The following is a 17037-nucleotide window of genomic DNA, read 5'->3' as shown; positions in this document are numbered from 1 at the left end:
GCCCTCCTTGGGTCAGCAAGGAACACAGGCCTGGGTTAGCTCTGCTGCTGCAAGGACCTATTGTTTACTGTCACCAAGGGATTGCCTTGGTTTCTTTATCTGCAAAATGCGGATAAAAACAAAGCCATGGAAATGCTAGGAGAGATGGCACATGCTTTCGACAGGGCCTGGGGCACTCAGTGAGCTGCTGGTGTGCTCACCTCCCTGTCCTGTGTCCCATCATGGGACTGTGAGTGATGGTGTGCCTTAGGGTCGCTCTAGGGCATGAGCAGGAAGCGCACAAGTCCATGCAGAGCCATTGCATGCAACCGCCATGACTGTTATTGTTATTGTCATTGTTGGGCTGTGAGATTAAGTGGAGAAAGCCTAGGAGACTGGGGGGAGGGGAGGCCCTCGACCTGCAGCAGTAGGGCCAGGGATTTGGGAGAAGCAGCCACAGCCTTTGGCCATTGCAGCCATTTGGGGAGTGAACTAGCAAATGGAAGACCTTTCTCTGTCTCTCCCTCTCACTGCCTGTAACTCTACCTCGCAAATAAAAATAAAATAAAATAGATGCTAGTTGGGATATTGGCATCCCATAGTTGGGAACCTGACACTTAAGTGGGAGACATGAATGAGACCTCAGTACTCAGGCATTGGGGAGTGAACCAGTGAATGAGATTTCTCTGTCTCTCTATCCCTCCATCCCTCAGGTACCCTGCCTTTTAAATAAATAAATAAATATCGTAAAGCAACAGAAACATTGATCTTTTGACACATTTCTGTAAGTCTGGAATCTGACAATAGCTGAGCTTGGGGCTGTGTCCCAGTTCTCTCCTGAGTTAGCAGTGAGGGTGTTCGCTTGCTTAGGGCTGGGAGACCTGCCTGCCCCCTGCATGAAGGCTCACATGGCACTGGTGCTGGCCACAGACCTCAGCTCTGCCCTGCTTTTGCCCCTCTGTTGGCTGCTTCTCTGTCCTCACACTGACCCCCTTAGAGTGAGGTACCCCCAGAGGGAGCAGGGAGGGGTTTCAGTGCCTTTGAGGACTCTGCCTCGGGAGTCACATCACAGCCCTGCAGCCCGGAAAGTGCAAGATCAAGGGGAGGCCTTAGGCTTCAGCTCCTGAAACGAGGGGTCCCCACACTCTATGGTTGTATTTTGTTTGATTTTTTTGGAAAAGTTTATTTTTATTTATTTGAAAGAGTTACAGAGCGAGGTAGAGACAGAGAGGTAGGTCTTCCATCTGCTGGTTCACTCCCCAAGTGGCTGCAATGCCTGGATCCTGGTGGATCTAAAGCCAGGAACTTCTTCAGGGTCTCCCACATAGGGGCAAGGGTCCAAGCACTTGGGCCAGCTTCTACTGCTTTCCTAGGCCATAGCAGAGAGCTAGATGGGAAGAGGAACAGCCAGGACACAAACCGGCGCCTATATGGGATGCCGGTGCTGCAGGCCAAGGCTTAGCCCACCACGCCACAGCACTGGCCCCTGATGCATGGGCTCAGCTATGGACGTTGCAGCCATGTAGGGAATGAACCAGCAGATGGAAGACTTCTCTCTCTCTCTCTCTGCTTCTGCTTCTCTGTAACTCTGACTTTCAAATGAATAAATACATCTTTTTTCTCAAAGATTTATTTAAAAGGCTGAGTGCCACGCTGAACAAGCAAAGAGAATGAACATCTGCCATCTGCTGGTCATCTCCCCAAACGAGGGCAGCAATTCAAAGCCAGGAGCGCGTGCTGCATTCCGCCCTCCAGGCTCCTGAGTCCACTGCCTGCTGCCTGCTCAGGCGCACCCCAGGAATCTGGGACTCGGTGGGCGCTCTGAGGTGCAGGCGCCACCATGCCGGCCCCTGCGGGCCTATTGAAGACATCCATAGACGGTGACTCCTTCAGTCTGGAACAATCCCACAAGCTGGGTGCTGTCATTCACCTTGATCGGGGAGAAACAGGAATAGATGCAAATGACGCTGGCCTCAAGTCTTCATGAAGCAGAAGCCCTGTGTACCCCACCCCGTGTGTCCGCGAGGACCAGGACTGACGCCCTGCAGTCCTCGTTACCAGGGCTGCACGGAGCAGGCACGCAGGACCGTGGCGTTCCCAGCTGTCTGTCAGGAACCTTCTCTCTCGGATGGCGCTACCTGTGTGCATGCTGTCCTGTGCACCTTGCTGCCTCCCTGGTCCTTCACGTGTGCAAGCCCCCGCGGTAGGGGAGGCGCGGCTGGGCGGGACTCCCGGTCCTGAGGACCAGGCTGCCCTGGACGCGGAGGCGGGGAGAGGCGCTCAGGACCTCAGGCGCCCGGGTGCACCCGCCCCACGGCCCGGACCGCTGGGCCCGGGGACGCCGCTCGCTCACAGCACTGGCGGCGAACGTGCAGTCGCTGGGAGGGCCCGGACCGCTGGGCCTTGAGCAGCCTGGGGAACTCCGCAGAGGGAAGGGAAGCCCCGCCCCAGCCTCTGAGTGTCTGAGGAGAGGTTGTTTCCGATGTCGAGGCCCGGGGATGCACAGAATGACCCGAGGGAATTCCCCCGAGCTCAGGCTCACGTCTCGCATGTGGGGTTCAGGACGGGAGACAGGTGTTCTTTGGGGGGAGGAGGCGGGCCGCGAAGCTTAGTTTGGCACATTTTCTCGAGAGGCTCTGCGGCACAAACAGTCGGCGCTCAAACTTCCCGGCCACACTCAAGATGGCAACTGCCCAGCCACGCCCCCAACGGCGGATCCCGGGGCCGGGGCTGGAGAGACGCTACGGAGAGATGTCCATCACGGCATCGCCCCGCCCCCGAGGACAGCGAGCACCAATCGGCCGCGTGCAGGGCGGGGGCAAGGCCAGGGGAGGAGCCTGCTGTTGTCCCAGCAACGGCCAGGGAGCCTGAGGCGAGGGCGGCCGCGGAGGGGTCAGAGGGGTCGCGCTGTCAGGGAGGTCCCACGGGAGGCGCCAGGCCGGCGTCGCTGGCGACCGCGAAGAGGACGGAGTAGGCCCAGAACCAGCATCCGGCTGCCGCATTCGCTCCCACTAGCCGTTAAGCGCTGTAGGTAGAGAGACGCAAGCGCTCCGGGTAGGGGCGGGGCCGAGGCGGCCCTGGACTCAAGACGCATGCGCGCTGGAGCTGGGCGGGCACGGATCGACGGGAGGCGGGGTTTCCGTCCCTGTGGGTGGAGCTATCGGCCCCTGGGGCGGGACTGTCTGCGGGTGTTACCTGGATCAGGAAGAGAGTTGTTATCACCTGTTCCCCATCTTCTGGGGACACTGAGTCTGCGGACTCAGGGGGTTGACCAAACTAGGTTGGCGACCTACTTCTGCCCCTTAACCTGGATCACTTTTGGTTTATATTTTAAGGATTTATTTATTTATTTAAAAGGCAGAGAGAGAGAGATCTTTCATCCGCAGGTTCACTACTCAAATGGTCGCATGAAAGGGGCCCGGGCCAGGCTGAAGCCAGGAGACGGACTCCATCCTGGTCTTCCCTGTGAATGGTTTCAAGCTCAAGTGCTTGAAACACCTGCCGTTCGTTATCAGGAAGCTGGATCCGAAGCAGAGCAGATGCACCGCAATGGCACACTGCTGTGGGATGCGGGAGTCCCAGGGGGATCCCTTGGACAGCGAGGCTCTGGCTGGTACAGAGTGGGAGGGCACCTGCGGACAGCCCTGGGGTAGGAGCCTCAGGCTGTTGGGCCTGGGCGTGATCAGAGGATGCAGCTCCAGGAGCAGCCAAGTGATGCCAGCACTGGGGGCGGAACGGGAGGAGGAGCTGGAGGAGGGATAAAAAGCAAGGGTTTCTGAGACTTTTCCAGCATACCTGGGAGGGCTTGGCGCTGCGCTGGTCCGAGAGGACGCCACCCTCCTCACGGCCTCTGCGGCTTGCTCCATCCCCGCCTGCCTCCTGCACAGCGACCCCGGTGCTGACCAGCCGTCCGAGCCACAGACCCTGCCTCCCGGCTCCGGACCCCGCGCAGCCTAGCACCTTCCCTCCTCTGGGGAACGGGTCTCCCAGCCCTGCTGCGGCCCCCTATTCAAGACCGCCCACTCTTCCGTCGCATACCGAGACAGCCCTGCTTCGGCCTTCCTGAGGGCCGCGGCTTTCCCCTGAGACCCTCAACCTCCCCATCCCACCCTAGCCCTGTACGGAGTGCGTCGCCTCCCCCATGGCGCCCTCCGGGATGCGACTGCTGCTGCCGCTGCTGTGGCTCTCAGTGTTGGCGCCCGGCCGCCCGGCCGCGGAAATGCCCGGCCGCAACGCCACCGACCTGGAGCTGCAGCAAAGGCAGCACCTGGAGGCCTTCCGTGCCCTGCTCCTGTCCAAGCTGAAGGCCCCCAGCCCCCGAAGCCTGGAGGAGGAACCAACCATTCCGGAGCCTGACGACGTGGACCACAGCACCCGCGAACAGAACGAGGAGGGCCCTGAGCTGTTGCCCCGCTACTTCCGCAAGGAGGTCACCCGCGTGCCAATGCTGGACAGCAACCACGGTGAGCTCCGAGGGACAGGGACCGGGAGGGGGCCGCCAGGGGGCGCCGGAGGGCAGGGGTCGGGGAGGAAATCACCCGCAGAGGACACAGCGGGAGGAAGGGGACCCCTGGGTGCACAGGAAACGTGGGGGAGGGCGTGTCCTAAAGACGGGGCCGCTGAGCTCCCCGACCCTCAGGGACTGGTCCTGGAACAGTGCGCCAGCTGCACGGGACCCGCGGGGTCGAGGGAGGTCCCGGGGGGACACAGGCAATGGGGTAGAAGCCGTTCCCTCCGCAGGGCACGTGGAATGCGGGGGTCGCGGGTGGGAGCTGCAGAGAGGGTGCTCTGTGGGGAGAGGCTGAGCCCCTAGTCTGTGGGAAAGGGAGCCAGTGAGAAAGCTGGGCAGAGTTTGGGGGTCACGAAACGGAAAGACAGAAGGAGCAAAAGGTGAGGCGAACCGCCGCAAAGTGCCAGGAGCGTGGATCCGCTTCCAGGGCGCACGGGACAGGCAGGACTGCAGGGGTCGTGGCAAAGAGGCAGAGGTCTGCGTGACGGGTGCGGGCATGGGACGCGAGGCCGGCGGTGGGATGAGGAGGCTGGCAGGAGAGAAGCAGAGACCTGGAGCGCGTGCCCAGGGTGCATGCAGAGGGTCGCGCGTGCTTGCAGCCGGAGTGAAGGCACAGAGCAGGGAATCCCAGGAACCAGGACTCCTGGGTCGGGGAAGGGGCTTCCGGAGAGGGGAGGGGCGTGGGAAAGGTGTGTTGGGATGGGGCAGGGGGGGCGGTGGTGCCAGGGCGCTGATTGGAAAGACCCTACTCACCGCGGGACGGGAGGGGCCGGACCTGGTGTGGAGCATTGGGGAGAGGTCTGGGCGGGGGCTCCTGTGCGAGTCCCAGGTGAGAAAAGTGTGCAGGTAGGGGTGAGGTCCCCCCCTGGGTGCCACTCGCAGCAGGAGGAACACGAACTTCCCGAAGAGGCAGGAGGACCCCGCAGGGCTGAAGGCTGGCAGTGCACACCCCAGAGTGGCAGTGGCTCCCGGGGAGCCCCGCCTTCACGTTCGCCTGTGGTGTAGACGGTTGTGTCACTGTGCGCCTCCTCTGCAGCTGTGTCCACTTCTCCCCCAAACACGCGTGTCTCTGCGCGGGTCCATCGTGCCATCTCCTGGCACCGCGCTGGTCTCCCTGCTCACCCGAGAGCCCCCCGCCCCATTTCTTGCCAGCCTCCCGCCCCCGCTTCCTGTTTCTCTCCCCTCGCAGCCGGATCTCCTCCAGCCTCAGTGTCTCCATCTGCCAGGTGATGTAATCAGGTGCCTTCCTCAGAGCTTGTTGTGAGGGGCAGATGTCTTCACCCTCGCAAAGCTCTGGGCACAGCCTCTGGGAACAGTGCTCTTCAGCAGGCTGGTGACTGAGTGGCCGGTGTAGCCCGTGTGCCCGCCCTCCCCAATCCTGATTGGCTGTGCGCCCGCTCTGTCAGGGCTTCCTCTGCGTGGTCTCTGTCTCCCACCTGGTCCTGCAGTAGTTTCTGCTCTTACAGATGAGGATCTGGCTCAGCGGGAGGACTCCTCCCCTCCAGGGTTCCCCAGGGCCGCAGTCAGGAGCCCCTGAGTGGAAGGCACAGAGCTGGACGCTGCTGTTGAGATTCAGAGGGACAGAGCCTCAGGGTCAGGGGGGAGTGAGTGCCCCAGGTCACACAGCACAGAGGCAGCAGGGGCTCTTCCTGACCCCAGGCTCTCCCCATGACCCCTCCTCTTGCAGTGCAATCCACATCTGAGCTGGGTGCCTGGGACAAGGGAGCCACACGGCCACTCCCTGGGGGGGCAGATGGAGGCCTCAGGTAGACAGAGTGGTCAGGACCCATGGTGCAGGGCAGGAAGCCCACCCAAAGGGACCCTGGGCCCCAAGGTCACACAGCTGACAAGTGTCAGAGTCCAACTCCAACCCGGGCTGCAGCTCTGGGCCCTGGCCCTCAGACTGGGGGTGTCCCTGCTCCTTCTACCCCTGCCAAAGCTCTGACTCCTCTGTCTGCTCCTCCCAACTAGAAATTTACAAAAAATACAAAGATTGCGGGCACAGCGTCTATATGCTCTTCAACATGTCAGAGCTCCGGCAAGCAGTGCCCGAGCCGGTGTTGCTGTCCAGGGCAGAGCTGCGCATGCAAGTGCTCAAGTTACAGCAGGAGCAGCACGTGGAGCTGTACCAGGTGAGGAGGGAGCCTGAGCTGTGGCCAGGTGGGGTGGAAGGCTGCTGGCCGCAGGTCCTCATAGACGGCCCCGGGAGGGGGAGGAGCACAGACCGGGGACTCCTGGGGCTCTGTTGAACTTCGCACTCTGCCAGGGTTTTCAAATGCTTGGAAGGCTGGTGTCTTAGGAGTTGGGTCCTGAAGAAGTCAGGACTCTGGGAAGTTGGAATCTCTGGACAGGATGAGGCTCCAGAAGTGTTCTGTCCAGTGTTGGCCAATGGTTAACATTTCACTCGATTAAAATTGAAATTGATTAATCTTAAATATTTCCCTTGCTCCACGTTCATTGAGTCATGGCTGATAATTTGTAATTAATTTTGAAATTTTAAAAAATATTTATTTCTTTGAGAGGTACAGTTACAATGAGAGGGAGAATGGCCAGTGCTGTAGCGTAGTGAGTAAAACTGCTGCCTGCAGTACTGGGGTACCATATGGGCGCCGGTTCGAGTCCCTGCTGCTCCACTTACGATCAGCTGTCTGCTACTACCTGAGAAAGCAGCAGCAGATGGCTCAAGCCCTTGGGCCCCTGCACCCGCATGGGAGACCTAGAGGAAGCTCCTGGCTTCTGGCTTCAGATAGGCCCAGCTCCAGCCATTCCATCCATTTGGTGAGTGAAGCAGCTGGTGGAAGACTTCTCTCTTTCTCTGCTTCTGCTTCTCTGAAACTCTACCTTTCAAATAAATAGATGTATTTTCAAAAAAATTAGAGGAGAGACAGAGAGAAAGGACTTCCACCCACTGGTTCGACCCCTAAATGGCCAGGATGGCTGGAGCTGGGGCTGGAGCTGCGTCTATCAGATCAGGAACCAGAGGTTTCCTCTAGGTCACCCGTGCTGTTGCAGGGGCCCAAACACTTGGGCCATCTTCTGCTTTCCCAGGCCAAAGAGAGTTCTATCAGAAAAGGAGTAGCCAGTACTTGAACCAGCGCTCATATGGGATGCTGGTGAACAGGCAGAGGCTTAGCCTACTATCCCACAGCACCGGCCCCTGGAGTCTGCCTCCCTCCCTCTCTCTCTCTCTCTTTCTTTTAGATTATTTATTTGAAAGGCAGAGTTGCAGAAAGAGGAGGATACAGATAGAGACAGCAATAGAGAGAGATTTCATCTGCTGGTTCACTCCCCTTATGGCAACCACCACTCAGGCTGGACCTGGCCCAAGCCAGGAGTATGGAACTCCATCCTGGGTTCCTCCGTGGGAGGCAGGGGGCCACCTTCTGCTGCTTTCTCATGTACATCAGCAGGAGCTGAATGGGAAGTGGAGCAACCAGGGCTTCATCCACTGCTCAGTGGGACGCTGGCATCACAGGCCGTGGCTTAACCTGCCCACCGCAACTCCAGCCAGAGAGTCCTTTTCATTTCTTATTGATTTCCTTGAGAGACAGACAGACACAGACACACACACACACACACACACACATATATATGTATATGTATATATATATATATATATATGTATATATATACACAGAGAGAGAGTGTGTGTGTCTGAGGGCCGCTAGTGGTGCCTGGAGTTCAGCTGGAGTTGGGAGCATGGTCTGTGTGGTGAGGTGTTGGTGGCATCTCTGGCCTTCTCTCTCCCCCATGCTTTGTCCTCCAGAAAGACAGCAGCGATTCCTGGCAATACATCAAGAGCCGGAATCTGGCACCCAGTGACACAGATGAGTGGTTGTCCATTGTTGTCACCAGAGTTGTGCGGACGTGGCTGAGCCGTGGAGGTAAGGATCGCAGGTCTACCCCACCGCTGCTTCTCCTGGGTTCTGCCCCCGCCCCCTGTTGGTGTCAGAGGCACTCAGAGCTGGGAGGTGAGTGAGGGATCTGTTCATGGATCATCCATGTCCTGAGCACCTGCCTTCTGCCCTGCCCTGTGACAGGTGATGCAGGGGACAGACACAGCCTGACCAGGACAGCCCAGTCCTGGCCTGCACTGAGCTCATCATCATCTGGGTGGGTGGTTGGGTGGGTGGTTAGCTGTGCAGTGATGACCCAGAGTGGCCATGCTGGGATGAGGAGCCCAAAGGGAGTGCCTGGCCCAGCCTAGGTTCAGGGAGGGCTTCCTGGAGGAGGACGTTTCTGAGTTGATGTTGGAGGGCTGAGTAAAATCCGGAAGGAAGCAGTGAGGGGCCGCATGTTCTGGGCAGGGAGCAGCCTGTGCAAAGGCCCTGAGAGCAGGCAGAGCCGGGCACAGTGCATCTGCCCAGGAAAGGACTGGGCCACTCCTCTCCCTCGCTGAGTCCACAGTGCCCAGGGGTCCCTCCTAGTCATGCACGCATCCCAGAACTCCCCTCTGTCGTTCCCCCTCTTCGTGGAGGAACGACACAGGACCCTGCGCTGTTCTTTCGTCTGCTCGGCCCTCCCCGGGTTTGCTGCTGGTTCTTCCCGGGTTGGCTACTGTCCCTTCCACCTCCGTGGAAGGGCAGTTCCCCCTGGCCACATTCCCCACTTCCGCAGGGGAGCGGCACACCGCCAGCTGGCTCTCTCGGGGGCTGCACAGGTGTTCCCCTTACATGTTCCTGGTGCATGCCGTCTCTCTCCTCCTTTATAGTCCTCCTCCGCCAATCCGAACTCGGCTGCCCACACGCCGAGTACGCTGCTCTCCTCCAATCAGGAGCAAGTCCTACAGTTTATTGGCTGAACTGGAGGCAGCTGTGCAGAAGCTGTTTTCTTCTCTCCCAGCGCCATATTGTGGGAGAGCAGATGCATAGAATAAGTCTTAATTCCAGTAACAGTCTAGTCCGAGCTGCTCCCCACACCCTCAGGCTCCTGTCCTGGGCCCGGCCCTGTGTGGGAGGCGTGGGGGACACAGTGGGGAGCAGGACAGCCCTGGGTCCTGCCCTCCTGGGTCCACTTCCCTCTGCACGTAGCAGTTCCTGCCAAAGCCCCGGAGGGCAGCAGTGACCTGGAAGGACCAAGGCTATGAATGGGGAGGCAAAGGCAGAGGGGTTGGGGTGAGGGTGGGGAAGCCCCCATTGCTGTGTGGGCCCAGAGCAGGCACCCAAACTCATCTGGGGGCCAGGAGGGCTCCCTGGAGGAGGGCGATTGTGTGGAGACTCACAGGAGAATTCCTTAGACCAGGTGCAGTGAGGGCTCCCTGACCAGAGAGGGTGCCTGACAGGATCTCCCGTGTCTGGGTCGCTGTCTGTCCAAGCACACTGCCCAGGGCCCGCAGGCAGGAGGAGCTTAGAAACCATCACTCACTCATTCCAGTCGCCTTTATCCCACATCTGCCCTCGGGAAAGCCCCAAGCTTAGCTTTGTCTCCCAGCCTCGGCCCCCTGTGTGACCAAGGGCAGGTCACGTCCTTTCTGTATGTCAGCTGCTAGGCCTGTCAGATGGACGGTGTAGGGGATTACAGGGACAGCACACAGGGAGGGGTTAGCTCAGAGCACCCAGTACCTGTGAGCTGATTGGCCTCTGCTGGTCCATCCCTCAGTGTTTCCTCCAGATGTTTGTTTCTGTGCTTAAAGATTTATTTATTTAAGTCCGGCGCCACAGCTCACTAGGCTGATCATCCGCCTTGCAGCGCCGGCACATCGGGTTCTAGTCCCGGTTGCCCCTCTTCCAGACTAGCTCTCTGCGGTGGACAGGGAGTGCAGTGGAGGATGGCCCAAGTCCTTGGGCCCTGTACCCCATGGGAGACCAGGATAAGTACCTGGCTCCTGCCATCGGATGAGCGCGGTGCGCTGGCCGCAGCACTCTGGCCACGGCTGCCATTGGAGGGTGAACCAACGGCAAAGGAAGACCTTTCTCTCTGTCTCTCTCTCTCACTGTCCACTCTGCCTGTCAAAAAATAAAAAAAAAAAGATTTATTTATTTAAAAGAGGATTTCTTTATTTATTGAAAGGCAGAGTTAGAGAAATAGAGATCTTCCACTGACCTGTTCACTGGCTGGGACGTGCCAGGATGAAGCCAGGAGGCTGGAACTATCAGGGTCTCCACGGTGGTGCCAGGGCCCAGAGCACTTGGGCCATTTCTGCTGTTTTCCCAGGCAGCTCTCTGAGGTCAAGCAGCCAGTGGACTATCTTATGGTCCAGCTTCAAAGCTGCCCACTGGGACGTCAGCATCCCACATGGGTGCCTGTTCAATTTCCGGTCGCTCCACTTCTGATCCAGCTCCCAAATATTTGCCAGGGAAAGGAGCAGAACTGCACCCACATGGCAGAGCACTATGAAGCTCCTGGATTTGGCCGGGCCTAATGCTGTCCATTGCCGCCATTTTGGTAGTGAACCAGCAGATGGAAGATCTCTCTCTCCAACTTTTTTTTTTTTTTTTTTTTAACATTTATTTATTTATTTGAAAGTCTGTGTTACAGAGAGAGAGAGAGAGAGAGAGAGAGAGACTTCCATCTTAAATCCGCTGGTTCCCTCCCCAATTGGCTGCAATGGCCGGAGCTGCACTGATCCGAAGTCAGGAGCCAGGAGTTTTTTCCGGGTCTCCCACGTGGATGCAGGGGCCCAAGGACTTGGGCCATCTTCTCCTGCTTTCCCAGGCCACAGCAGAGAGCGGGATTGGAAGTGGAGCAGCCGGGACTCGAACCGGCGCACATATGGGATGCCAGCACTGCTTGCCGCGGTTTCACCCACTACGCCACGGCGCCGGCCCCCAACTTTTTTTTTCTTGTAACTGTTTTTCAGTTGAATAAATAGTTTTTTGTTTGTTTGTTTGTTTGGTTTTTGGATACAAAGTCAATCAGCCAGAACTCTAACTGCTGCTATGGAATGCCAGCGTCTCAGTTGGTGGCTTAAACTGTTGCCCAACAATGCCAGCTCTGAGATCTTTGTTAAAAGGTTGTGGGTCAGGCCCAGCTGAAAACAAAAAAAACTGAGGCTCTCTCTCTCTGGGTGCACCCTGCATCTACTGAGAACAGTGAGGAAATAAATAGCCAAACACCAGAGGTCACATGCTATGGGGAACAAGGTGATGTCATGGTCTGGGAGGGTGTGCATCCTGCAGGGCTCACTGAGGAGGTGATGTGAGCTGAGACCTGAAGGGGACGCTGCTGGCAAAGCAAAGAGCTGAGCACCATGGTGGGGGTGGTGGAGGGGCAGGGGAGGGCTGTCCAGGCAGGAGGAGCCCCCTGGAGTTTGCTCCTTCCTTCCCCTTCCTCCAGGGGCTGGCTGAGCCTCTCACTCAGACTGCCTTCCCTCTCCCCACTCCCACAGAGGAAACAGAGGGCTTCCGCCTCAGCACCCACTGCTCCTGTGACAGCACAGATGATGTCCTCCAAGTGGACATCAACGGTGAGTCCCAACCTGGCCCAGCCCATCCCCGGCTGTGATCTGTGTGTGCCTGCATGTGCTCATGTGTGTGTGTGTGTGTACCCCCAACCCCACAAATCAGCCCTGGACCACTGATCTAGAGAGCCTTCACCCTAACAGGGATCAGTTCTGGCCGCCGAGGTAACCATGCCGCCGCTCATAGCATGAACCGGCCCTTCCTGCTCCTTGTGGCTACTCCCCTAGAGAGGGCACTGCAGCTAAATGGCGCCTGGCACCACTGAGCCCTGGACACCAACTACTGCTTCAGGTGAACATGGCGGTCTCTGACTGTGGCCCTCCGCACTCGGCTGGGCTTCTCTTTGGCCTGAGGGTCGGGACCTGGCAGCTGGGTTGGGACCTGGGAGGCCTAGAACGTGGGGCCCGGGCCCCTTCCTGGTGCAGTGCAGCAGTCGGAGGCTGTCAGGATGTGGGCACGGGAACTGGAATGCGGTGTGGCAAGGCTGCCTTGCTGGGGGCTTCTGAGTGTCTGGGGCTGGAGTTCTAGAATGCTGGGTGAGCGTCTGTGACTGGGAGCAAGGCCGCTGGAGTCGAGGAGGCTGCCTGCTGGGAGCCTAGAGGGAGGAGACTGTGCGGTTTGGGTTCCCACACCCCGGGCAGATCGGAGCCCCCAGTGCTGGCCCCTGGCGTTGGGACATTAGGCTCCCAGGGCTGGGACCTGGGCTGAAATGGGAGCCCTGGCTGGGTGTGGAGGAAGTGGGGATGCTGACTGCCCAGGATGCGGGCTCAGCCAGAGAGTGCAGGGCCTGGCAGGCGGCAGGCTGGGCCTCGTGTGCTGGTTGCGCGTGGCGGGAGGCTGCATGGGAGGGTGGAACGTGGGGTCCTGGAAGGCCTGGCACCTGGCGAGCTGGGACGCGGGAAGGGCGTCTTGGAGCTGGAGCGCGGGGACCTCACAGCCCAGTCAGCTGGGGCCCAGGTCCCTGGAGTTCACTTAGAATGTGAGGGCCAAGCGGGGAGTCGCAGCCCACCCCTCCCTCAGGAGAATCTGTGGTGCTGTCCGGGCTTTCTTTCATGGTGTCCCTGGCTGGACGTCGCCCCTTCTCCAGGGCTCTTCCAGCACCAGATCTCACACCTGGGCTAGGACCCCCAGGGAGTGAGGGGCTGCGGTCCAGAGCGCCCTGGACTCTGGGAGGCAAAACAGGAGCTCAGCGGCGAGGGCGCTGCCCGGAGTCAGACCTGGACCTGCTCAGGGCTCTGGGCCACGGGGACGCAGGCTGCGGAATCTAGACCTGGGAGCCCAATCCAGGGGGCACCCCCTCCACACACACACACACGTACCAGGGAATCCAGAAAGTTAATTTGGAATTGGAATTAAAAACCTGTAATTATTTTGGTGCAAAAAGATTTATGATATCTCTGCAGAGTTTTGTTTTTTGTAATGTGTATTTTTCACTTGTTTTGAAAGTAATTTTCCATCAAAAATTACTTTCCCCAATCATAAGTATACATAAGTAAGTACCCCTGGGTGGGCGTTGTGGTATAGCAGGTAAACCTGCTGTCTGCTCCGCCGGCATCCCATATTGGCCCCAGTCTGATTCCTGGCTGCTCCACTTCTGATCCAGCTCCTGCTAATGGGCCTAGGAAAGCAAGAGAAGAGGGCTCAATGCCTGGTCCCCAGCACCCACGTGGAGTCCCAGATGAAGCACCTGGCTCAGGCCTGGCCCAGCTCCAGCGGTTGCCTCCTTTTGGCCAATGAACCAGCGGATGGATGAGCTTTCTCAGTCTTCCTGTATCTCTGTAACTCTGCCTTTCAAATAAAATAAATAAATAAGCAAATAATCTGTTATATAGTAGTTATAAATATGCATTTACTTATATAAATCATATATAAATATACAAATAGATATTTGTATATTGTATAAATGGGTAATATATATTATAGATTATAATACATATAAGTAATGTTTATGTATGTATTTAGACTTTATATAAACATTGAGTATATAAAAATGGATGGGGGGCCGGCACTGTGGCGCAGCAGGTTAAGGCCCTGGCCTGAAGCGCCGGCATCCCATATGGGCACCAGTTCTATTCCAGCTGCTCCTCTTTTTTTTTTTTTTTTTTTTTTGACAGAGTGGACAGTGAGAAAGAGACAGACAGAGAGAAAGGTCTTCCTTTATCCTTGGTTTACTCTCCAATGGCCGCTGCATCCCGTGCGTTTTGGCCTGTGCACTGCGCTGATCTGAAGTCAGGAGCCAAGTGCCTCTCCTGGTTTCCCATGTGGGTGCAGGGCCCAAGGACTTGCGCCATCCTCCACTGCCTTCACAGGCCACAGCAGAGAGCTGGACTGGAACAGGGGCAACCGGGTCAGTATCCGGCACCCGACCGAGACTAGAACCCGATGTGCCGGCACCGTAGGCAGAGGATTAGCCTATTTAGCTGCAGCACCGGCCACAGCCAGCTGCTCCTCTTCCAACCTAGCTCTCTGCTATGGCCTGGGAAAGCAGTAAAAGATGGCCCAAGTGCTTGGGGCCCTGCACCCACATGGGAGACCTGGAAGAAGCTCCTGCTTCCTGGCCTTGTATCGGCACAGCTCCAACTGTTGCAGGCAATGGAGGAGTGAACCAGCAGATGGAAGACCTCTCCCTCTCTCTGCCTCTCCTCACTCTGTATAACTCTAATATTTTTTTTATTTTGAAAGTTAAACCATAAAAATGGGTCCCTGCACTGTGGCATAGCCGGATAAGCCACCTGGGATGCTGAAATCCCATATGAGTGCCACTTCAAGTCCTGGCTGCTATACTTCTGATCCAGCTTCCTGCTAATGGCCAGAGAAAGCGGCAGAGGATAGCCCAAGTTCTTGGGCCCCTGCACCTATGTAGGAGACGGAAAAAGCTCCTGGCTCCTGGCTTCAGCCTGACCAAGCCTGGCCGTGCAGCCATTTGGGGAGTGAACCAGTTGATGGAAGACCTCTCTCTCTCTCTTTCTGTAACTGTACCTCTCAAATAAATGAATAATTTTTTTAAAAAAGCTTGTATTTATTTATTTATTTGAAAGAGAGGAGAGGGAGAGATCCCAAAACGGTGCAACAGCCGGCACTGGTCCAGGTCCAAGCCAGGAGCCAGGAGCTTCATCCGGGGCTCCCAGGGACAGTTCTCTGCTGCCCTCCCAGGCTCACAAGGAGGCAGCTGGATCTGAAGTGGAGCAGCCAGGACTCCACCCAGCACCCATTTCGGAGGCCTACACCGAAGTCAGCAGCTTAACCTCCTGGGCCTCAGTGCCTGCACCAATCAATCAATCTTAAAAGAATAAAAGAACAGAGCCTACCCTTAAGCACTCAGAGGTTTCCGTGCCAGGCTCCGCCCAGGGCCAGGTCTCACTGCCCAGAGCCACCGGCTGCTTTATGTGCCAGCACAGGCATTCAGAGCTGAAGGGGCCAGAGCGCCTGGGTGACAGGGTGACTATGGGGCCAGCACTGTGGTATAGTAGGTTAAGCCTCTGCCTGCAGTGCCGGCATCCCATATGGGTGCCAGTTCATGTCCTGGCTGCTCCATTTCCCATCCAGCTCCCTGCTGATGTGCCTGGGGAGGCAGCAGAGTATGGCCCAGGTGCTTGGGCCCCTCCACTCATGTGGGAGACTGGGATGAAGCTCCTGGCTCCTCCCTTCTGATGGGCCCAGCTTCTGCCATTAATGGTGTGGCCATCTGGGGGAGTGAACCAGCTGGTGGAAGATATCTCTAACTCTGATTTTCAAATGAATGAATAAAACTTAAAAAGAAAATGCAGACTTTCCCACTGGTCAAAACAAACAAACAAAAGGCTACATGTGAGCAAAACAGAAAAACACGGTGACAGGCATGAGTGTCCTGCGACGCTGTGAAAGAGGACACAGCCCGGACCCAAGTGAAGACGGCCTCTGAGTGGCCTCACTGGCCCTGGTCCATGTGCAGGGATGGTGCGACCCCTCCCCCACTCCTATTCACGGGGTCTGCACCCGTGGCCTGCACCCGTGGCCTCAACCAACCACAGACCAAGAATTCTCCAGAGGAGGGCACTGGGTAGGTGGTTCAGGCATGTGTGGCACGTCCGCTCCCGTTTCAGTGGGCTGATTCAAGTTCTGATTCAGCGTCCTGCTAATGCGCATCCTGGGAGGCAGCGGCCCACGGCGAAAGCAGTTGGGAGACAGAAGGGGCTCTCGCCGGGGCTTCAGCCTGCCTCAGGTCTGGCCATCGCCGCACTTGGGGGAGTGAACCAGAGGACGGAAGGTGTGTCTCGCCTCCCACATCTTTTTTTGGCTGCAGTACAGCAGCTGCACCTAAGCCCTGGACCGTCCGTGACCCCTCTCCACGTCCGGGGTCCTCCACGGGGTCCTTGGGCAGCAGCAGCCAGGCGCGGACAGCTGGCGGCAGACCCTCAGCAGCGGCCGCCGTGACCCCGCCCCAGCTGACCCGGAAGTGCTCCCGGAACCCGTCCAGGACGTGGCCAGGCCTGTGGCCTCCAGGGCCCGTGATTCACTCCACTTTGTCCTTGCTTGCAAGGCCTCTTCCCTCAGTCTGGCAGCCCCAGAGCACACGCAGAGGCCTCCCGGGGCCCTCGGGCGTCGGAGACAGGGTCAGCACACCCGCGGTGCCCGTGGGCAGCTGAGCGAGCGTGAAAACCTCAGCCCACGCAGGCTCACGACACACAGGCCGACAGCAGCTCTGAGCTGAACGCCGGGTTCCGGGTGCGGATGCTGGCACAGACGCTCCCAGTCTGGCCCAAGCCAACCTCCGACACCCGGGAGTCCTGGAGCTCCCCGCAGGCCTCCCAGAGCTTCGCTTGGCGACGCTGGGGTGCGGGCGCTCTGCGCAGGCGCCGCCGCCCACGTGACCCTGTGCCCGCCCACTTCCTGCCCCGCGGAAGGTTCCAGAGCCCGGGGCGCCCGCGCGGGCTGGGCTGGGGGAGCGGGGGCTGCGGAGCCCGGCCGGAGCCGCGAGAGGGGCTCTGCGGGGTCCCGTCGGCGTCCAGGCGTCCCCGGCGGGCTCCTCCGTCCTCTGCTGGGACGTTTGGACGGAGAAAGAGCCGGCCGCGGGCTAGGCCTTGAGAGGGGCGGTGCCTCTCCTGGGCTCCTCCTAGAGTTCCCGGAGCCGCGCTTCTCCGTGTGAGACACCCGCTCACGGGTAACGTG

General features: G+C 58.3%; 1 protein-coding gene across 4 annotated transcripts in view; it reads left to right on the top strand.

The window, feature by feature from the left end:
• Positions 1 to 1620: 1620 nt before the first annotated feature.
• LOC100352301 (transforming growth factor beta-1 proprotein) overlaps positions 1621 to 17037 on the top strand; it is a 32555-nt gene continuing 17138 nt past the window's right edge. Inside the window, exons 1-7 of one of the 4 annotated variants that reach the window (XM_089318786.1) lie at positions 1647 to 3006; positions 4094 to 4442; positions 6461 to 6621; positions 8256 to 8373; positions 11817 to 11894; positions 12033 to 12180; positions 13493 to 13709. In XM_089318786.1, coding sequence (XP_089174912.1) covers positions 4121 to 4442; positions 6461 to 6621; positions 8256 to 8373; positions 11817 to 11894; positions 12033 to 12154 — 801 coding nt within the window. In that variant the 5' untranslated portion in view covers positions 1647 to 3006; positions 4094 to 4120 and the 3' untranslated portion in view covers positions 12155 to 12180; positions 13493 to 13709. Of the gene's footprint in view, positions 4443 to 6460; positions 6650 to 8255; positions 8374 to 11816; positions 11895 to 12032; positions 12181 to 13492; positions 13710 to 17037 lie in introns of those variants that run through there. The other 3 variants (XM_070062162.2, XR_016224524.1, XM_089318787.1) reach the window with 3 other exon arrangements.

This window comes from Oryctolagus cuniculus, chromosome 18, assembly GCF_051225735.1.
Source record: "Oryctolagus cuniculus isolate XC-2025 breed Fujian yellow rabbit chromosome 18, ASM5122573v1, whole genome shotgun sequence".
Classification (NCBI taxonomy): Eukaryota; Metazoa; Chordata; class Mammalia; order Lagomorpha; family Leporidae; genus Oryctolagus; species Oryctolagus cuniculus.
Note: the sequence above shows the minus strand (reverse complement) of the source record. Positions and strands in the feature narration are given on the sequence as shown.